General features: G+C 43.9%; 1 protein-coding gene and 1 long non-coding RNA gene across 2 annotated transcripts in view; one reads left to right on the forward strand and one right to left on the reverse strand.

The window, feature by feature from the left end:
* Nucleotides 1-18,696, reverse strand: part of LOC143668799 (uncharacterized) — a 51,892-nt gene extending 33,196 nt beyond the window's left edge. The window contains exons 1-2 of the long non-coding RNA XR_013168557.1: nt 17,177-18,696; nt 1,492-1,682 (exon numbers count right to left, since the gene is read on the reverse strand). This is a non-coding gene — a long non-coding RNA (uncharacterized LOC143668799). The remainder of the gene's footprint in view (nt 1-1,491; nt 1,683-17,176) is intronic.
* A 1,464-nt stretch (nt 18,697-20,160) lies between these two features.
* On the forward strand, nt 20,161-22,906 carry FOXQ1 (forkhead box Q1). Its single transcript, XM_077143972.1, has one exon. The coding sequence runs from the start codon at nt 20,730-20,732 to the stop codon at nt 21,852-21,854; it is 1,125 nt and encodes a 374-aa protein (XP_077000087.1). The 5' UTR covers nt 20,161-20,729; the 3' UTR covers nt 21,855-22,906.
* The last annotated feature ends 319 nt before the right edge of the window (nt 22,907-23,225 follow it).

The raw sequence follows: 23,225 nt of genomic DNA on the forward strand, positions 1-23,225 counted from the left end.
CGTGCAGTTAGTAGCCCAGGAAAAGGAACCACGAGATCATTATTTCCCCCCTTTTCACACATTCAGCACAGCTTCTTTTCAAGTCCCAGTGTGTGAGGTGAGCGCTTCACCATGAAGAATGGGACAGCGCCTCAGCGCGGCCTGGTCTCACGGGCTCTGAATCACAATGACCGACCTAGCAAAGCGGCACATCTCTACAATCAGCCCTTACATCTGGTAATATTAGAAGCCTGGAGATGGGAGGAGGAGCCATAACTTGAGAGAGTCAAATGCGGGAGGCGTTAGTGCCCAAAAGACACCCCACCTCCATCCCACCTGTCACTGTTCACACACATGTCCTTTGCTGGTGTGAAACACACTGGGTCCATCCTGAGCATGTCCGAGCGCAAATCACGAATTTGACAGAAATGGCCTTAACTCACATGAGGGCTCTGGTCTCAGCAAATGACAGCTACTTGCTCAAAATCACAGCCCACTTACTCAGTGGGGAAAATACAGGAAGCTGCCAAGGATTCGACACACCCAACAATAGATGGCTTCCATATGTTACTCTTACTTCTGAAATCATCATTTATTGAACAGTTTATTCTAAACTGATTGTTATAGGAATATTGTCATATTTAATTTAATTCTCACTATAACTATTATTTTCCCAGTGAGAAAACTGCTGCAGAGAGATTAAACAACTTGACAAGATTTCCCTGCTGGAAAGGATAGAAGCCCGTGCTTGGATATCAGCTAGACCTAAACTCAAATGTCCCTGTTTTAGCTTCCTTAGCTGCTCAAGTACATATCATGCAATGGGTTGGTTTAAATGATGGGAAATTATTAGCCTATAGTTTTGAGGCTGGAAATCAAGTGCAAATCAAGTCATCATCAAGGTGATGCTTTGTTCTGGAGCTGGCTGCTGGTGATCCTTAGTTCTGGGCCTTCACATGACAACGCATATGGCAGCCTGGTCTCTCCCTTCTCCTGCTCTTCCTAGTTCTGTTGACCCTCAGTTTCTTGCTTCCTGTGGCTTTCTCTGTCTCTTTCTGGATTTTATTTTGCCTATAAAGGACTCCAGTAAATTAGACCCCACCTGAATGGAAGTAACATCATCAAGAGTTCTTATTTACAATGCATTCACACCCACAGAAATGGATTAAGTTTAAGAATATGCTTTTCTGGAGTACATACCTCCAAACCATCATAGGCCCCTTTGCCTCTCATTAGCTGAGTCACTTTGAACCACCTCTATGAGCATTCTTCTACCCATTTGTAAAATGATGAGTAATAAAATATTCCTCCACAGGACAGTATGAGTATTAAATATATCCAAATATATAAATAGCCTAACCTATTGACTGGTGCACAGTAGCTACTCAGTAAAGGTAGCTTCCATGATACTGGTTGTTTTCTGATACCCCATTCTACCTGTGCGGGCCTGTACTTCCTCCTCCCGATGGTGAGAAAACAGGAGACAGTTCTCAGTTCACACAATCCCCATACCTGATAGTTCCGGATACTCGTGGGCCAGTTTCCATCACACAGGTAAGTTGTCTTCCTGAGGTGTGTGAGAATGCTGCTCCTTTTGCTGGGACACGATCTTGATTGCTGGTTAGTTATTGGGCATAACTGACTGAATACATTTTAGTTTGAACAAGTCCTTCCATACAATTCTAGTAATCCTTTAGTAGTCACTTTTAAAAAAAGAGAGAGAGAGAAAGAGAATATTGAAAAGGGCACACAAACTGCCCGAATTGATATCAGTCCTGGGGTAAACCAGGCAGCCCCTGACAAGTGTCTTGTCTGAATGTTGACTCACCACATGTTCCCGTGGCCATGACCAGGTTTACACTCAAAATGCAAACCATCTATGTGGAATGCTTGAGAGAGCATTAACTGCAGTCCCAGAAATGCACACCCTCTTTTTTTGTCTTTTCTCAGGTGCCAGTGTGAATTGAAAGCTGGCAAACACGTAAGAAGATACTTTCATTTTCATTTAGAGGCACATAGGTTGACTTTTGTTTCCTCCACCTCTCCCCCAATAAAGCATCTGATGCTCTCGGCAGGCACCAGTGCCACCCTCTGGACCCCACCCCTCACTCCGACTTCTGCCCCAGGACCAGTTTCAAGCTTGTTCTGACCAGCTCTGAACAGGGCTGGCTGGGCAGCAGTTCACCCCCAGCCCATCCTGAGGATGGTGGAAGGCAATGCCTGCTTGGACCTCTGGGCACTCATACAAGTACAACCTAGAAGCACAGGGGTTTTCCACACTCATCCTGACCAGTAGAAGATGAAGCCACTGGACAAATGCTTCAGCCTTTAGGGGGAAAGCAAGCAGTTCCAAGATACGGTACATTTCTCAAACTCCTCAGGAGGTCTCTGCAAGATGAGACGGTCCCCAGCTAGGAGCAGACCTCTTCACAAGGTGCCCTCAAGGGCACTTTCCTGCCCTGGCTCACTCCCCTGCTCCCTGGGGTCAAATAAACAACCTATGTGCAAGCCTCTCACTCATGCTCTGTTTCAGGGAGCCCAAGCTAAGTCAAATAATTTCCCACAATAAAATTCCATGTTCATATTTTTTTTAAGATCAACCATCAGGACACATGTTTTCACAAAACATACTTGTTTGTCATTTCTTCTTCCAAGGAGGCAGTCTTAAGGACGTAGATCGAACACTGCAAAAGTGCAGAATTCCAGGGCATCTCAGTGGTTTGTGTGGATAATCAGTCAGGAAATCTGATATAAGGCCATTCCCCAAATCTAGCTGTTTGGTAGCCATACATCCATAACAAGGGCGAAAATTAAATTTAGCTTTACTTCTCTCAAAAAGGCAAGACAAAGAAATGAAGAATACCAATTTTAACTTGGCAATAAGCCAAGGACAAAACACGTCAATGCTAAAAGGTTGCCATGATACCTGAGTTTAGATGGCTGAAGTATTTGGGTCTCTTTAAAATGTATTTTCCAGAAATTAAGACCAAGAAGTCTCACATCATATAATTATTTTAACCTAAAAAGGAAAAGATTACTCTCAAGATATGCCTGGAATGTGGCAGACGAGGGAATACTAATATCACAACACTCTGAAAGCAAACAAGATAGAGCTTGAGAAACCAATGTTGTGTTTTACCAAATGTACAAGAGTTCCAAGAGCATTCCAGAAAGACAAGGGTTAAATTAGAAGGAGGAACCAAAACAGCTGCCCACGTAGCTCAGAACCGCTTTGGGGAATGCGCCTGCATGCATGACACAGTGGCCAGACCCGTGAAGACCAACCAACACACCTGAAAAATGTTCCAGAGTTTCCAAGGCACTGCAGGAAAATGAAACTCACAGCAAGAAACCACATGCAGGGCTGACATACAGTAACTAGTAAAAGGAAAATAACGATGCTGGGTCCTTTGCACAAGTGTAGTGAGTAGGGGGGCTAAAGAACTTTCCCACGCACAGTATTCTGTGAGTATGGAGCAAAGGGTGAAACTATCAGTTGACCAAGGTGAGAAGCCCTGGCTAACTAAGCTTCTCTAAGTCCCTGAGTCCTTCCATATCTTTGAAACTTAAGCTGATAAAATCAGAGAAAATCCTGAGGAAGAATAAAGGCAAGAGTATAACAGGAACTGCATTGCAAAAATAAAAACTCTACACCTACTAGTGTGATGGCTAGGGCAGACATTCACCTTTTCATTGAAAATCCTTATGTTCATAGCTAAGATATCATCCCCATAAATAAGCACAGAAGAAAATATTTAAACAAATTTAGACTACAAACGGCTACAGAAGCATCCTCATCTTAGGGCTGATATGAGAAGCCATTCTTATCTCTCGTTGATGGAGATGTAAAGGTATCTTCTCCCCTGGCAGCACCATCTGAGCTCGGCTTCAGTTAGAGATTAACCTTGAAAGTAACATGTATCAGATTGCTTTTAAGCCAAATTATAATTCAGACTGGCCTCCTTCCAGCTTTAAAAATTGGTCACTTTTTCCTTTATAATGGAGCTCTGATCTATCATTGTAACAAATATTTTGAAAACAAGTTCATGAATTTGCATTTGTGAAGTCTAAGAATTCAACTTAGAGGTCCAGTCTCTATCATAAATGAGCAAATTAAAAGAAGTGTTTTGTTCTAGCTATTGAGCAACAACTGCTGTTAACATTACAGAAAGGGAAACAATTAAATATTATGCACTTCTTGATGGAAAACACACCAGTGTCTTTAAATTAGTATTGAGAAAAAAAAGAATGAAAATCTGGTCAAACTTTCTAAACCCAATTATCAATTACCAGGAAATATATATGGATGAACATGTTAAAAGATACCATAGGAATGCAATAGGTAAAATTCAAAATGTGGGAAACAAATAATTCAGTTTTTTCAACAAATGAAAATATAAGGAAAAGAGATAGAAAAAAGAGAGGTAAAGGATAGCCTTAATAATTAAATGAAGATCAAATGACACATCAACCAATAGAAATGTATAGACTTCATTTGAATCCTGAGTCAAATACATAAATTGTTTAAAATTTTATGACTTCATATATGCAATGAAATGCAGTAGCATTTGATTATTCTGACATTAACCCGTTCACTCTTCTGGTAATTACTAAATCATTTTCAAGGGAAGGGAAGCAGGAATAAAATAACTGTGATGGAAAGAAACTTCCTGAGATGTGGTGAGGAATTGCTAAAATGAACTTCCATGATAGCATCTGCTTTATCGCAATTATTATACTGAGAGCTATCAGGAGTTAAGGCTTCTGGTTTTAAGCAAAAATAAAGTATTCTGATTGGAAGAAAAGACCGTACCTGTAAAATAGAAATATATATATATTTGTGTGTGTGTGAAATAAAGTAAGTCTGCATAATTCAAAAAATATTTGTGGCTTCCGCTTCTGGCCATGAAGAAAAAATTAGTATAGAATTTTATTCTACCCTTAAACAACTAGAAAATTGTATAATATACACAAAAATTTTCTTCACACTTAGGGTATTAAGTAATGCAAGACTGTGACCCCTGAGAGGAGGAAACACGAACTGAGTCCTACAATGGCCTTGAATTTCTGCCTGAAAACAACTTTAAAATGGCAGCAAAGGAAGAGGGGAAGCAGAAAGCACACCACAATCTCACTGAGTGGGGCTAAAACAGATCAGAATTCTGGGAATCCGAGCCAGCCAGAATTTGTGGGTCAAGGTACCAAAGAGAATTGAACTATGCAAAGAGTTCCCGAAGTCTGTGTTGACAGCTTCTTGAATCTTTGGCTTGAATATTAATCTATGCATTCTTAGGGTAAATATTCACAAGTCTGGACAAATAACTGAAGAACCAGAATCATAACATTTTACACGGGGCTGGGAGACATGTAATTCTACCCCGTCTGAGTAGACACACCTTCCTGACCATTCAGGGCAATCTGTAGAGATGCCAGAGGGTCACACCTCAGTAGTAGAGCTAAATTAGCCATAAATTACAGACTATTGTAAACCTTCCCTAAAAATTTCAAAAACAAGTCTGGTAAAAGATCAGCCTGGAACACATATAACTTAACTGTCTGCCAAAACACATTTCAACATTCTTTAAGGAAGACAACAAAACCAAATACTAAACTTTACGATGTCTTGCCTCTAATAAAAAATTACTGGACATGAAAAAGCCACAAATTATTACCTATAACATGAAGGAAAATCAATCAAAAGGAACACATCTATAAACGACAGAGATGTTGGAAAAAGCAGAGAATGATTTTTTTAAAACTACTATGAATATGTTTAGTATTTCAAAAGGAAAAATAAATGCAATGAAGAGAGAAATGAAAAATATAAAAAAGAATAAAATGGAAATCCTAGAGAAGAAAAATACTATATCTATATGGAAACTTTCATTGGATAATAATAACAGCTGAGCAGATGTTAAACAAAAGAAAGCTCAGTGAAGATGAAGGCATTGCAATAGAAAATACTCAAATAATGGACAGAGAGAAAAAGACCAAAGGAAAAAAAGCACAGAAACTCAGTAACTTGTGGGACAATACCAAGCAGTCAACCATACTAGTAATTAGAGTCCCAAAAGAAGGTAGACAGTAGGTGGCTGTTCTAGTTTGCTAGCTGCCGGAATGCAATAGACCAGAAACAGAACGGCTTTTGAAAAGGGGAATTTAATAAATTGCTAGTTTACAGTTCTAAGGCTGAGAAAATGTCCCAGTTAAAACAAGTCTATAGAAATGTCCAACAAAAGGCATCCAGGGAAAGATACCTTGGTTCAAGAAGGCCGATGAAGTTCAGGGTTTCTCTCTCAAGTGAGAAGGCACATGGTAAACATGGTGCCATCTGCTAGCTTCTTCTCCTAGCTTCCTGTTTCATGAAGCTCCCTGGGAGGCACATTCCTTCTTCATCTCCAAAGGTCACTGGCTGGTGGACCCTGCTTCTCATGGCTATGTCATTCTGCTCTGGTCTCTTTCAATCGCCTTCTTTCTCCAAAATGTTTCCTCTTTTACAGGACTCCAGAAACTAATCAAGACCCACCCAAATGGGTGGAGACATGCCTCTACGTAATCCAGCTTAACAACCACTCTTAATTAAATCACATCTCCAGGGAGATGATCTGATTACAGTTTCAAATATACAATACTGAATAGGGATTAGAAGAAACGGCTGCCTTTACAAAATAGGATTAGGATTAAAACATGGCTTTTCTAGGGTACACACATCATTTCAAACCAGCACAGTGGAAAAAATAAAATTTATTTCAAGAAATAGTGACAGAAAAATTTTCAACTCTAATACACAATAAATCCACAGATGCCAAGAAGTTTACTCATCCCCAATGGATAAGCACAAGCAACAGCAAGGCACATCATAATCGAATTGCTGAAAATCAGTAACAAGCAGAAAATGTCTTAAATGTCCAGAAAAAAAAAATTCATATAGGGGAAAAAAGAGACTAATTACCAACTTCTTGTAAAAACTATATAAGCCAAAAAACAGTGGAATTTTATCTTTTAGGTGCTAAAGGAAAATTTAGTCAACCTAGAATTCTGTATCCAAAGAATAATAACTTTCAAAAATGAAAATGAAATACCCTTTTAGAAAAATATAAGCTTGAGAATTTATAACCCACAGATATGCACTGCAAAAAAAAATGTTAAAGAAAGTTCGGTAGGCTGAAGGAACATGACACCAGATAGAAATGTGTATGTACAAAACAGAATAAAGAATAAAAGAAATAGGTGGGAAAATACTGGGGGGCTTCCCTTGTTTTCTACTTTCCCTAAGAAACTAGAAGCAAATATCATTCTTATTATAGATATCATATAGATGTCAAGCAAAATACCCTAAGAACAAAACTATTACCAGAGATAAAAAAAGGACATTACATCGTGTTCACCAAGAAGATAAAACAGTCCTAAATTTGAATCCACCTAACATTGGTAATGGAATAAATGCCTATTCAGACGGAAAAAGTAAAGCTCCACTCTTATGTCACAACATATACAACAAGTTAACTCAAAATGGGTCAGAGACTTAAACATGAACACTAAATCTAGGGCTGGCCACGGTGGCTCAGTGGCAGAGTTCTTGCCTCCCATGCCGGAGACCCGGGTTCGATTTCCAGAGCCTGCCCATGCCAAAAAGAGAAAAAGAAAGCTAAATCTATAAAGTTCCTAGAAGAAATCATAGGCAGAACATCTTTGCAACCTTGAGGTAGGCCATGATTTCTTCGATAGGATACAGAGAGCACAAATAGTAAAAGAAAAAAAATCACTGAATTGGACTTCCTTGAAATGGAGTTTCTACTCTTTGACAGATACCATTAGAAAAATGAAAGGGTAAGCCATAGACTACAGGAAAATATTTGCAATAATACAGTCAACAAAAGATTTGTATCCTGAATCTCTAAAGAACTACCAGAACTCAATAATAAACAGGCAGAAATCTAATAAAAATGGTGAAAATATTCAAACAGACCCTTCAAATAGAAGATAGGAATGACCAATTAGCACATGAAAAGGTGCTCAGAATGGGTAATCATCAGGACAACACAAACAAAAACCACAGTAATATACTATCACATGCCTACAAGAAGTGCTAAAATGAAAAGATTCTTAATACAAAGTGTCAGTGAAGCCACAGAGTAACTGGAATTTGGATATGCTGTCAGTGAATACTCACTCTGGAAAAAGACTTTGGCAGTTTCTTATAAAATTAAATAAGCACTTGCCACATAATCCAGCAATTCCATTCCTAGGCATTTACCCGAGGGAACTGAAAACATGCCCAGGCAAAACTCATACAAGAATGTTCACAGTAGCTGAAAATGAACCGCATGTCCATCAACCTGGATAAACAGTGGTATTCATACAATGGAATATTACTCACCAATAAAAAGGAATGAACTACTGATACAAGTTACAACCTGAATGAATCTCAAAAACATGTTCACTGAAAGAAGTCACATACCAAATACAGTATGATCCCGTTTATATGAATTTCTAGAAACAGCAAAATTAATTTATAGTGACAGAAGGCAGATTAGCTATTGCCTGGTGCTGTGGGGGTAAATAACACAACATTTTGTGTTGGTGGAAATGTTTTATACCTTCATTATCATGGTGGATAATTATAATTTACTCATATGAGTATATAATATTTGTCAAAACTCATTTCATTGTATGCTTAAAATACATATATTTCATTGTATGTAAAACATACCTCAATAAAATTGATCCTAAAACATTATGATATCATTGACATAATTGAAAGTTTGAACACTTACTGGGTATTTGATGATATTAAAGAATTATAGTTAATTATGTAGGCATGATAATGGTATTGTTACTTTTTTAAAGAAAAGAATTTTTAGAAACACATAGAGAAGTATTTACAGATGAAATAATATGATGTCTGAAACTTGTCTTAGAAAATTTTGGTGGCAGAGGATGGAAAGGAACATAGATTAAACAATACTGGCCAAAGTTCTTAGCTGTTGAATTTGGGTATTGAGTACATAGGGGTCTTTTATGCTATTTTCTCTACTTTTTTTTATTTTTGCACAGACAAGTACCGGGAACCAAACCTGGGTCTGCGGCACAGCAGGCGAGAACTCTGCCTGCTGAGCCACCGTGGCCCACCCTATTTCCTCTACTTTTAAAACTGTTTTAAACTCTCCATAATAAAAATATTTATAAGTGAATGATGTCATGTGAACCAAGCAACTATTTTCAGTAACATGCTATGGGACATACAAAAGAAGAAAAAATAATGGTCTCTACCCTCAAGGAACACATGATTTAATTCAGAATTATCAAACGCCAATTAATAGAAAGACATATGATGAGAGCTGTGTCAGAGCTGATATTAATGAGAGTTAAATACGGTTCCAAGTGGAAGAAATCGCCCAATAACAGAGATTTAAATAAGATGGGATTTTCATTTGTGTCTCGCATAAAAACCTGGAAAGAGGACATCAGAACTGGGAACTCTACCAGAATCATCAGAGCTGGTGGAACCCAATAGACAGTACCACTGTTCACAAGCGTTTATTCAACCTAAGAAAGCTCTACCTAAGGTCATATATGAAGGTCAGGGTCTGACCCTGAATCTGGAAGGTTTCCCAAGAAAAGTACTGTAAAGCAACATTCTTGTAGTTTCCTTATCATTGCTTTATTATCAAATACTCCATTAATTAGCTAGGATTAAGGAATTAAATGGAGGCTTTGTGGCAATTTTGAAAGGCATTTTTGAACACTTTAAGAACATCACCATTTTTCATTAAGCCCAATTGCATACATTAACTTGAGCATTCTTCTCTTTTAATAGAACATCATCAGTATTAATCTGATATTTATTAAGCATGATTTTAAGATAATTTTCTAGTCACCGATATAGGACTTAAGCTGAAAGAAAAGGAGAAGAGAAACAATCCAAACTCCCTGATAGAAAACTGAAATGGAAAAACTGCATATTGGGTTCCAACAGTTGCCTCAGAGGGAACTTTTGAAGGTTAGATGAGAATTGTTTGGTTATCATCTGGCTGAAGAGTAAAGCTGGTCCCACAGACTTTAAGTGAATAGGTAGAGTAGTGCGCAGACACAGGACTTTAAAGGTTAAGAATAAAAACCTCAAGTGAAATTCTATCTGTATATGAAAGTCATGGTAAAGATAGATCAAAGTTTCCCCTCCTGTGACTTGGAAAGTACTTGGTAAAGAAGTTACAGAAATTGCAGTAAGCTCAAAAGGGAGAATTACAGCAAATCATTATCACTATTATGCAAGACAAGTTATTTTCATTTTTGCAAGCAAATATAATGCTGATTCATTCTGTCTGCATTGTTGGCATGGTTTCTGAACATTATTTACAGTGTTAACATTTCTGCATAACATTTCATGAAGTAGGCTCATATATAATTCCAGGTAGTCAGACTACATTACAGAGTATACACACAGACTGGCATCCAGTCTACTTTGAGTAATAATCGCAGAACTCATCAGAAAGTAGCTAACAACTTCTCGAATGTACCAATCTGTCCTTGGAAAGATGAGATCAAACCCTACCCAGGCCAAAGCTGAACCTCAGCATCCCAGGATGATTCACAGGGTCATTTATGAAAGGGATAAAAGAAGTCCTCAGAACAGGTGGATTCTGGCTTAATACCAGAAACTACTGAAGAATTAATTGGCGATAATATAGGATTCAGATTTAAAACCATGCCTGGAAAGTAAGAGCCCTAGTGGTTTTAATGCACATATAGAAAATGTACTATTATTGTTATTGGTCCTCTAGTACCAGGGTGCCCATAGAATTTATTACCCAAACTCAGAACATTCTAAAGAGGGAAATGAACCCTACTAATGATGACACAGGGACAACAAGCAGAAACTGGGGCTTTCCTGGGCAAGGAAGATATGCGGTCAGAACATACATATGTGGTCTAAAACCAGTGTGTTCTAATGAACAATGAGTCCCACCATTTTATAAGGACCCACCAGTCCTTGCAACCCACACCATACATAGTCTTAATCCTCACTGGCTGGCTTCTTAATGCTGTGATGCCACATGTCCTTATAACATGTGTCTTCTGATAATGATAAAATAATATTCTACTTCATATGTGCATGCCATGTCTCTCAGTTTTGCTATTTTTACATATTTCCTTGCTTCTATTTTGTATGGAATAGCTAGGCAGTTTAACAAGACAGCTGGCTCTCCAAAGCCACTGACTCAAAAGACAAGGACATATGAGGGCCTCTATCCCAGCCTGTTTTTATGGCCCGAATTCCTCTTCTACCATGTTTGAAGTCATAAAGTAGAATGACAAATAAATACAGTTCCTTTAATGTTAGAATAGTCTGAGCTCAACAGTCAAAATACGACCTTCCAAATAGTAGCATCTCTTTAGGTTGCATGGAGTGACTGCCAAGAGATGATGTTAAATTTAGTAGAGTAAGCACAGAGAATACTCGTTGGTTGAATTGTGTCCCCAAAAAGACATGCTTAAGTCCTAACTTCTGGTCCTGTGAATGGGAACTTACTTGTAGACAGAGTATTTGAAGAAATTAGTTAAGAGGAGGAAATCTGGGCTCAGAGAGAGAGAGAGAGAGAGAGACAGCCATGTGGCACAAGCAGAGACTAAATTACGCCACCATAAGCTGGGAATACCATGGATTGATGGCCACTCATCAGGACCAGGGAAGACACAGGGAATGGATTCTCCCCTTTAAGAAGAAGCAAGACCCAGGTGACACCCTGATTTTGGACTTCTAGTCACTAGAACCATGAGACAATAAACGTGTGTTGTTCAAGTCAACTCATCTGGGATACTGTATTTCAGCAACCCTGAGAAACTGAGTCAAGGACTAACTGCAGAGAGTATTGCTGAATACGTGTGTGTTGGCTTCGTTACATTAAATTGAAGTACAATTTTTAAAGTTTTCTGAAAGTTACCTCTATGATAGCAAAGGGAATAAGGTAGAAGAAACAAGTATAAAAACTGAATTCTCCTGAATATACCACAGGTTAAAGCTTTGACTGTGAAATCATGTAAATACTACATAATTATGAAACAAACTGAAAACAAATGAAAGAAACAAAAAGCAAAATGTACATGATGCTAACTGAATAGCCAGTAGATGATTTAATCACTCACAGAGCAATATTTCAAGTGAGTTTAAAACTCAGTAATCTGAATATATAACTAGTGGGATATATCCCTGAGGGCAAAACAAACAAACAAAAAAAAGTAAAACCCAAACTGTTTCAGGAATCACATTATCAGTAATAAAATTGGAACTGATATTTTAAATAATAGTTTGCTATACATGTACATGCACACACACCCAAAAGATAAAGCAAAGGTGTAATTAAGTCAAAGTCGTATTTAGCATAAAAAAAGAGATACAGATAAGAAATCAAGAAAGGTTAAGCAAAAACCTTATAATACTATAGTTGAATTGTAAATATCATGTATTTTCTCTAAGAAACTTTTTTCTTCCAAACATTGTTTTGCCCCAACTGAAAAAGTTCTAGAAACAACAATATCAAAAAGACCTAGAAACAATGACCAATTCAAGAGCCATGAGTATCCCTAGAATCCAGATTTTCTTATCTCAAGAAAACAATCCAATTTAGTTAACAAATAAGTTGTGATGCAAAATTTAAATAGGGAAGGAATATCTTGTACTTATAAAAAACAAGGGCTCCTTGGAAAAAATAGATAATTCTGGATCTGAGACAAGAAATATAAAGATGAGCCTAGATTATCTTCTCATAGTAGAAAGCCAAAGAAGCTATGAATGACAGCTAGAATTGTTTCCAAAAGAATCAAGAGACTCAATTGAAGAAACTCCCTTGATCCAAAAAAGAGACAATTTGATCACTACCATCTTCATCTTCATCAAATACCACAATGGGTTTCAATACACCAAATATGTTAAAAATCTAACAGTTCATTATAACACTTTGGATGTGTGTACTTGTATCTTCTTTGGAGGATCCTAGGAGAACCAGCAAATTATTTTGCAAACAGGTAGATTCAGGGGATTAATTGAGCCTTCCTTTCTGCACAGTTGTATTCCCAAGTAACAAATAGTTAATAAGGCAAAGTTTTCCTTTCTGTAAGCATTCCAGTTTATAAATAAAGAAGGAATGATGGAATGAAAACATCACATGTTGCAAACCCTTAAGGAAATGAGAGCTGTAGGTAACTATCATCAGTGGCTGCTGTCTTATTTTGCAAGGCTGCCATAACAAAGTACCATAAACTGAGGACTTACAACAGAAGCGTATTCTCTCGCAATCCGAATCAAGGTGTCAAGAGAACACGCTCCCTCTGAAATGTTGTGGTTCTGGCAGTAACTTGCCTGCAATCCATGGCATTCACTGGCTTGAGACGTAACTCCATCTCTCTTCTCTGTCTTGTCTGGGCACAATTCTCCCCTTCTTACAAGGACTCCAGTCATTTCGGATAAGGGCCCACCCTAATCCAGTTTGGCGTCACCTTAACCAATAACAACCTCAAAGATCCTATTTCCAGAGGGGGTCACATTCAAGGGAACAGGGGTTAGGACCTGAACTTTTCTTTTTGGGGGATAAAATTCATTTCATAACAGCCACTGAAACTGTGAGGCGGAAAGTCAAGGGGGAATTTTATAACAGATGAACCGAGCTAACACTCAAATTCACTGATCAGCCTTAAAATATCACAAAAAAAGAGCGACAACCAGTCGTTATGAGCCTCCTGACAGAATGCACACCACCACCTCTGCCGTATGTGTGTATATCACATCCAAATACGGCAAAGCCTCCAAATTCACCAGAAATATGGGGGAGAGAAGAACACGTCAACCAACACCACGTATACAATCAACAAAATCCAAACTGTAGGAAAATTCTACAGGATGAACAATCCAATCTATTTAACAAATACGTTGCGATGCGAAATTTAAATAGGGAAGGAATATCTGCAGATTTAAGTTGTTAAAATAGGAAAGGAAAATCTATAGATTTAACAAGTTATATCTATCAGCCCAACGCAGTAATAGTTCCTTGTTTCGAGTTTGGTTCAATCAATCCCATAAAGAGACAATCCCACGTCTCTTTAAAAACAGAACAATCAGAGAAATTTAAATACTGGCAACTAGGAATTTGGTAATATTATGAAGACACTGATAATTTCCTGAAGTTCGATAATGGTATTGTGGTTATATTTCTACTTAAAGAAAAAAATCCATATCTTTTAGAGATATTAAAGTAATTGCTTAAGAAATAGTATAATGTCCTCAACTTGCTTCACAAATACCAAGTGGAAAGTGGGAAGTTTTGGGAGAATAAAGATATACTGGAAGCAATATTGTCCATAAACTGATAATTGTTGAACTGGACGATGGTAACCTGTGGCTTTATTATATTATTCTCTTTACTTTGATATATGTTTGAAATTTTCCATAATTGATGATAAGATAGATAGATAGCCTCTCTACCAAACTCTATCACAGTCTTTTTTATATGACTTGTTTATCTGGGTTTTACTCTCTCTAGGCAACCCAACTGTGCAATCAATTCCAGCTCACATTTCCAGAAAACGAAAAGAGGTTCCTGATTTTTTCTTCTTTCCAAGAATTATGGCTAAGGGATTAGCCATATAATAGAGTTAAATGTTCTCAAGAAGCTTCCCATTCACTCACGGACTTGAATGCACTTTTCTTGGGAAAGGAAGCCAGTTTTACCTGGAAATTTTGCTTTGTTAACTGGGCACTAGGGAATTTGCCCAGCTGGATTCACGGCGTTGGTCTAGCCCTACAAGATAAATGTGTGCACATGTGTGACCTCTCCACAGACGAAAGGGAATGGAAGCGACAAAGAGCACTTAATCTGGCTATGCACAAAGCTAGGTCCTGGGGCCGGGAACTGGGACTGCTGGCCAAGGTAGGAATGGTGCAGCCTTCCCTGGCTCCACCAGGAGGGCTGGGTCAGAGCCCTGCCAAGTGTCTCTTTTGTCTGTCCATCTGTATGACTGTTTATACAACCTGATATTTTATATCCAAAGATGCTAACTTAATCTCCTTTGTCACCTGTCCCTCTTTTGCCCAGATTTTTGTGACACTAGCAACAATGGAGCAATCCAAGGGCACAGAAGTCAGAGACACAAAGCTCAGCTCCCTTCCCAGAAACAGTGTCCTTCCATTAACAAACATAGGGTCAGGGTCTGGTTTTTAATTTACTATGGACATGGATAGCCTCAAAGGTAAAAAGGGGGGATTGGATACTTGACTGCAATGGAAAACTAAATTTTTCTGGTTCTTATTTTAAAATTCAAAGAACTGCTGGCAGTAGTGGGAGCTGGACTAACCCTGGGTGATGAGGGTCCCCAGCCTTGGTCAGCTCTGAAGGGACAGACTCCATTATCCCAATACCAAAGCCACCAGCTTGTTATAATGAGTCACCCTTGGGCTTTCTTCCTTCATTGTTAATTTTTTCATACCCAATTCTAGAGTGTTCAGGGTTTTGTCTCTGATACACAGAATCAGGCAACTTCCTCAATGATCTCTAGCCCTTCTTCTGCTGTATTCTATTTTGGATCTGCACATCTTCTCACCTCTCCTTTATCCTTCCCCAATTTGTCGTTTTGCCTTCTCTCTTCTCCATCACTGTTAGGTCTGTGCCCTTCCCCTACTCCGTCCTCAGGATGTATTAGCTACAGGCAGCATTTACACAGGTGCAATAATTCCACCAGTCAATGGACGCTCAATGGGTTTCTTGCTGGTTAAGGCTTCTGGACTCTCAAAAGGAAACTTTAAGCACAACCCTCGAGTCTGCCTCTGATCAATAATGCTGTGTTAAAACCAGCAAACTTTTCATCAAACCATCTCCAGGGGCTGGAGAACCAAAAGGAGACCACTCACATAAAGGTGGCAAACAGCAAACAGACCCAGTTCTATTAAAACATCCGCGGAAAGAGGCGGTAAAATTATGCAGGCTCTATCTATGGACTCCCACCTGTGCCCTCAATCTCTGCAGGATTTCTGCAAAGTGTCCAGGAACTACAAAACAGTCAGCCCAGCTGTGAAAATGTGAGCTAAGAACACAAGGTACCCTTCTCTTCCCACGAGCTTTCGTTAAGAGAAGGCTGGAAGACAAAGGGGACTGTGCTTTATCTTTTAAAAGCTCCTCATCACCACCTGACTTCCAGTTCCCAAGTCAGGACCCTTTCTGTCCCCCACTGAGAAGCTTTGCACTCATATAACTATGCCCTGTGGCTCTTGACAATGTCCCATCTCTGTGCCTTAACAGCATTATAACATAAAGGTATCCAGAGCCCCAAGTGCCCACTGGGGAGGCAGTTGTAAGTTTACCTTCTCTTTGGATCCAGAGGCCAAAAGCACAGCCACCAGCAGAGGTTAACATGGCAAGAAACTCAAAGCTGCTCCTAAGTTGCCTGGGTGAAAGGCTTAAGGTTGTCTGCACTCCCTCTGAGCTAGAAGTCTTTGTGTGCTTTGGATGCATAGAGCAAATAATCAGTAGTCGATGTGCAGGCTGCCAAGTTGCCTTAGTATTTTAGAAAATAAAATATTTCCTTCCCAAATCAGTTTTTGGGAAGGGGGGCAATCAAACACTATCAAATAAGGTCAAGACTTAAATTGGTAGCTGATTTCATAGTTAACTTAGTTCTTGATGTCTGCAGATAGATGCATTATCTTCCTCTGCCTCAAATTACTGCAGAGAGGTCACAAAGTCATGGAAATGTGGACTCATCCTTTGCCACAGTTTATTCACTTATCTCCACGGTGATTTAAGTGCAAGGGGAAAAACATAGTCTTGGGCTAGTAATACCTGCAAATATCTGGTCAGACTCAAAATAGCACACATTTTTGGAAAAAAGTGGCAATATTATTAACTCTTCTATTGCATACTCCCAGAGGATTAAGAATTAGGTAGCAGAAATCTCTAAGCATTCCTTGGATTCCTTGGAACTAACCAAATAGTATAAGTGATTTTTTTTTTTTCAGTGCTTGAGCTCTTAAACTGGACATGGCATTGAGGATGGTGTGGCTGGAGGTGCAGAGGATGAGAGCTAGCTGTCCATTCCCACTTTTTGTTACAGAGCCAGAAATGAATTTCCTGGCTGTACAACCACAAAGAAAATAACCCGAGCAACATCAACCACAAAGAGCAAGAGGAGCTTTATTTCTGAGTTTTACCTGAAGATAAATGCAATGTGTCCTCAGCAAACGGCACAACATGGCATATCCACTAACAGGTGTTGTCTACCTATGATGCAACAAGTATGAGGGATACAGCCGTGAACAAAACAGATGAGAACTCTGCCCTCACGGAGCTTACATTCTAGTTTCCAGGATCTTTCTACCCTGCCCGGGTGGCCATACTCCCACCGTACTCACGCTCTGGGTTTCCTTCCCAAAGTCCACCTAGGTTGTTGCGGGCAGCTCTTCACCTGTCCATTCCGATCTCCAAACGCCCTGAGTCACTCTGAAAACAGAGAAGCTTTACCTGCCAAGAACTGTCCCTCCTCTACCCCACTCCTTTTCCCCCAAACCTTCCCAGGCTCTGAGCCCTGAGAAAAGCAGCCACCCTCTTGCCTGCCTCTGTGGGGGGAGAAGGACTGCTGATGGCTGCCCACCTGAGATCACATCTCCAGAAACAGTCTGTTGGCAGGTGCAGATGCGGTGAGGAGACAAAAAAAAAAGTGGAACATGGGCATGGGCAGGCCAGAATCTACTTTCACCCCAGCAACAAACACTCCTCTTTCCGCAGGAGGTGAAAGGTTGGGTATCAAGCCTCCAGCTGTTGCCAGGGAGAGCAGAGCTCCCACCCCACCCAGGCCTGGCAGGGAGCAAGAACAGGGGTTCCCGAGAGTTAACACCTTCGGCTAGGCTGGGGCAGCAGCTGAAAGAACTTAAGAGTTCATTCTCACCAACCTCTTTTCAAAGAGGAGGAAATCGAGTAAAGAAGGTTGAAAGGGCAGCCCCAAGGGCACGTAACACACTGATGGCAGTGGGGCCCAGTGGGGCCCACAGCCTTCTCTCATTTCCAGTCTTCTCCAGTCCACTCCAGTTCTCTCCCATCAACAGGCTGCAGCTCACTGGAATGTCCAGACTAACGCAGTGATCCCGGGAGCCCCACTGTGGGTACTGCAGGCAGAGGCTAGGCGAAGCTGCAAGGGGGGCGGGATAGGAGAGGGCTGTGGGACAGGAGCCACCCAAACACCAAAGGCCTGCAGGCCACAGAGCAGGAACAGAGGACCAAGTGGGGAGGAGGAGGGGAGGCGGGACTGCAAGCCCAGGTCCAGGGGAGGGGGTCTACCACAAGCGGGTGTTACTGCAAGATGGGGAGGGCAGTAAGCTTCAGTAAGCTGCAGGAGAGTTGCAGGTGAGCAGTGGGGTTGCTGCAGGCCAGAGTAGGGGGCTGCAGTCTGGTGTGCCGTGTAGTGGCAGCGGATGGTTTCAGACCTGCAGGGCAACTCACCTGTGCAGTTTCTCAAATGGAAACTGCTGTCAGCAGCAAACCTGGGCCCTGGGGCAGCAACCAGAGACCTCCTTTATACCCTGGGTCACATCCCAACCGTCCTGGGCTGATCTCACCTGTAAGCTAGGTATGTCTTCCTGCCCTGCCGACATCTAGAGTTCAGGTGAGGATAGCATTCATTGCAAATGTTTCCTATTGCTGGCCAAATGGATACTTATCGTCCCCACCCACTCCCGCTCTCCAGGTCCAGCCACCAGCTTCCTACTGCACATCTCCCAAAGAGAAGATACTCCCTACCCTGCTGAATACACACACACACACACACACACACACACACACACGGATCGAATCTGTAAACTTTCCCGAACACAAAAAAATAAGAGAGCCGACAACCGGACCCTCACTCTCTGCCCACACCATTCGGAATGCCTTTTAAATTCCCTGAATAAAGATAAGAGGGGATTGTGTACATTTTCTACACAAATGGTGGAAAAGTAATAAAATAAACATCAAAGGTGAGTGCCCACGTACTCGCGGCTCGGCCGCTATTTGCAACAAAGGCAGGAAAAAGGAAGACCCCTCGGCCTGGTAGGAAGGCTGGCTGGAGGTGCACCCTTCCAGGGCAGCCGGGCGCCGCTCCCGGGGCGTCCTGGGGGCGGGGAAAGAGCCCCTCCTTTTCGAACCATCAGATCTCAGTGCCACCAAAACCCCAGCAATGAGAGTCCCAAAGGAGCAGGGCTAGGAGGACAGAGCTGTGATCAAGCCACGCTCCTGGTCCCTGCCCGCCCAGGGGGACACCCTCTCCCTGTGTTCGCGTTGACTGGCTGGACCCTGGCAAAGCGCTCCGCCGCGATGGGGGGTGAGCAGAAGCGGGAGAAGCACCGCCGCCTATTCCCAAGAGCTGCGCGCCAGGTAAGGATAGAGGTAAGGTTAGGCAAAAGAAAAAATGAAAGTCAGAGACGACTTAGAAAGACTCAAGGTCATCCAAAAAGGCGCCCACAATGTCAAGAGCAGTATTTCGCTCAATAAAAAAAAAGGAACGGAAAAAATAACCAGTCCCTGCAAGGACGTCCTGGAAGAAGCACACCTCGGGGACTCCCGGTAAAAAGTCACCGCAAAGGACGGCCCACGCAGTGTCTGCTGTTCAGCACTTCGCCAGCGACAGGAGGGCTGGTTTTCCGCAGAGGCACCGATTTTTACTACCGGGAAAGCAAACCCACATCGCGTGCGGTATAGGACGGTCTCAGGCGCCAGCAAGTTTCCTGCTACCCTCGGGGTGTTAGCGGGGTCGCCCTCCCCGTCCTTGCCGCCACGCGCCCTTACTAATTCGCCTCCTAGCAAAGCAGCGCGCCCGGGACTCCTCGCCCGCAGCCGGAGCCCGCGGGCTCCCACCTGGGCACAGGAGCGCGCGGGGCGGGGCCGCCACTACGCGCACCACACGCACACCCTCGCCGCGCGCAAGGCCCCATTGGCGAGAGGGGGAGGACGGGCGGGACAGGTCCCAAATCAACCACCTGTGGGAGCGCCGCGCGGCCGCGGGCCCAGGAGGGGGAGCGCGCCGCCTGGCCGCCCGGAGCCGCGTCCACCTTGGCCCGCGCGTCCCACCCCACCCCTCTGTCGACGCAGGCCCCGCCCCCGCCGAGCTGTCGCGGGCTTATAGGGGCCGGGCCGAAGGTGGAGGCGACACGGCGCGCTGCCGGCCAGCTCCGAGATGCATCCCGCCAGGCCGGAGCCGGGAAGGCGGCTGCCGGCTCCGCGACCTCGGACACTAGGCTCCGAGGGCGCTCGAGGCTAAGGCGGGGACACACGTTCCCCAAGGCGGCGCGCGCCCCGGGCCACCACAACCCCTGGGCCCGGAGGACGCCTGCCCGCCAACTGGGCCAAACCTGTGTCCATAACGCAGAGCAGATGCGAGCACGTCCTTCCCGCGGCGAGCAGACTTCCCGGATCCGCGCAGTCTCGGCACCAGGGTGTCACCGCAGCCCGCACGCATCCTCCAAAATTCTGTCACCTCTAAACTGAAGACAGCGTCCACCCAACTCCTCCTCTCCGCCCCACTTAGCCCACCACCACACGCCACAGCCTTCCCCAAACCACCCCCATCGGGAAGCGGAATCTACTACGGAAAAGTGACCGTCCTGCAAGAGGAGGCGAACCCCTGGGAGAGGAAGGACGGCCACCGGTCCCGGGTCGTCACCCGTGCTCTGGCACCGGCTTCCCAAGACGACGGGTACGACGCCGGCGGGGACGGTTCCGGGAAGACGCGGGATGAAGCTGGACGGGTTCGCGCCCCGTGCGCCCGGCGGGGACAAGCCGGGCAGTGACCTGGAGGGCGCGGGCGGCGGCGACGCGCCGTCCCCGCTGTCTGCCGGTGGCGACGACTCCTTGGGCTCGGACGGCGACTGCGCAGCCAACAGCCCAGCGGCCGCGGGCGGCGAGGGGGCCGCGGGCGGCACTGAGGGCGCTGAGGAAGGGGCCGCGGAGGCGGGCCGCGCGGCGGGGCCCGGCGGGGCCGCGGTCGCAGGCGGTCGCGGTAAGCCTTACACTAGGCGGCCCAAGCCCCCATACTCGTACATCGCGCTCATCGCCATGGCCATCCGCGACTCGGCGGGCGGGCGCCTGACGCTGGCCGAGATCAACGAGTACCTCATGGGCAAGTTCCCCTTCTTCCGCGGCAGCTACACGGGCTGGCGGAACTCGGTGCGCCACAACCTCTCGCTCAATGACTGCTTCATTAAGGTGCTGCGCGACCCCTCGCGGCCCTGGGGCAAGGACAACTACTGGATGCTCAACCCCAACAGCGAGTACACCTTCGCCGACGGGGTCTTCCGCCGCCGCCGCAAGCGCCTAGGGCATCGCGCGCCCGCCCCGCCGCCGGAGGAGGATGCGGTCCGCCCGCCCGCGCCGCCCGCCCCCGCCTCCCCCGGCGCGCCTCCGCCAGCCCGCGCCGACCCGGGCGCCGCCAGCCCCGCGCGCAAGTTCTCCAGCCCCTTCGCCATCGACAGCATCCTCAGCACGCCCTTCCGCGGCCGCCGCGACGTGCCCGCAGGAGCCCAGGCGCGGCCCTCGGCAATGTGGGGTGTCAGCTGCGCGCCCTCCGGCCACGCAGTCCCAGCACCCTGCCCCGCGACCCCTACGCTCTTTCCCGGCGCGGGCGCGGCCCTGCTGCCGCTCTACGCTTACGGGCCCCCGGAGCCCGCCGCCGGCCCCGCGCCTCGGGCCGAGCCTCCACGCGCGCAGCCGCTGCTGCTAGCCTCCTTCGCCGCAGCCGCCGAGCCTTTCGGCCGCCCGCCTCTGTACTGCCCCCTGCGGCTGCCCGCGACCCTGCAGCCGGCCCCGGCCCGCGGCCTCCGCGCGCACCCGCCGCACCCGGGGGAGACGCTCCTAGCCTGAGGGAGGGCTTCGGGCCGGATGGGGTGGGAGCCCTGGGAAAAGGGGGAGCCTCTGGGGCTTGCACTTTCTGTTCGCAAGAAAAGAGAGAAAACAAAATCGCCGTCAAGCGTGCCTTAAAGCTGAAGCATTTTTTACAGAAGTGTTTTAACTTAGTCCAGGATATTTTCTTTCGTCTTTTATAGGACTTTTGCAGAGGACCAAAGCAATGCTTGATGATTGTTTTAGTTCCTTGACCGAACTTGCCCGCCTCTTCACTTTAGCAGGCTCCTATCACTCCTGCCCAGACTCCTACTATTTTTGTGGCACCTTCCATTCCATTGATTTACCCCTCAGCAAAAAAGAAAAAAGAAAAGGACAAAAAAGGAGCACATCAGGGAACCGCCCACAAGATAAATGGCACAACTACTGTCGGGGTTGGTGGCCCCCCGTGTTTGTATGTGGCATTTCTAGTATGACAGTGCGAGACAGGCGTCAGGGAGTCTTGCCAAGAGAGAAAAAAATGTTGTTGGGTTTTTATAATTAAATTATTTATATATTTTTAAAACCTGAATTGAAAATGTTGCAGGCAACGGTCTACAGCTTTATTAAAGGTTCACTGGTCTGTAAGTGTGGTCTCCTTGGGCCAAGCAATTTCCTTAAAAAAAAAAAAAAAGTTATGAATGTGGGGTGCCAGGACCACTGCCACGCAGAAGCAAGTGTAATTTTTTTAATTTTTAATATTATTTTATTTGTGACTGTGTACATATTCAGGTAGAAATTTTATGAAATCCAGGCATAGTGCTCATTTTTTAATAAAACTCACAACTGACTTAAGTAAGGATTTTGTGGTTATGAGTTGGGGAGGTAGAATTTTTTATTCCCTAAAATGGGTTCAGGGTTGGGTCCCCAGACACCTCCTGAGGGATGAGAATATTTTTTGGATAATCCATTAAAGGAAAGGGTGGGTTGTAGATTTCCTTACTTTACACATTGCTTTACAAATCTCCAAAGTGGAACTTCATCAACTGAATTTCTTAAACTGGGACACAGTTAACTCTGTAAGAATTCACTTTAAGAGTTACCGGGGTGGGGGTGGGGGTGGGGGTGGGGGGGAACACTGATGTCCCCTGGCAGGGACATTGACCAGGAACAAGTTTATAGTTAGCAAGACATTTTCAGGTAAATTGCTTCTGGTTTGGGCTCAAAAAAACTTGAAGCTTAATCTTGGGATAAGATTATTTTAACACACGAAAGATGTCTTCAGGGCAGTTTTAAGAGCAACGTGAACGTCAAAAGTTTTTGTCAAAACAAAACCACCTTTTTTAGGAATGCAAAAGTTCATTTGGGTGTGAATCCGTCATTCTTCTTTCTTTCCTTGTTTTTTTTTTTTTT

The sequence above is a fragment of the Tamandua tetradactyla genome, chromosome 25, assembly GCF_023851605.1.
Source record: "Tamandua tetradactyla isolate mTamTet1 chromosome 25, mTamTet1.pri, whole genome shotgun sequence".
In the NCBI taxonomy this organism is placed as follows: domain Eukaryota; kingdom Metazoa; phylum Chordata; class Mammalia; order Pilosa; family Myrmecophagidae; genus Tamandua; species Tamandua tetradactyla.

Coding starts and splice junctions, on each gene's coding strand:
- FOXQ1 (XM_077143972.1), top strand. CDS start 20,730: ATGAAGCTGGACGGGTTCGCGCCCCGTGCGCCCGGCGGGGACAAGCCG.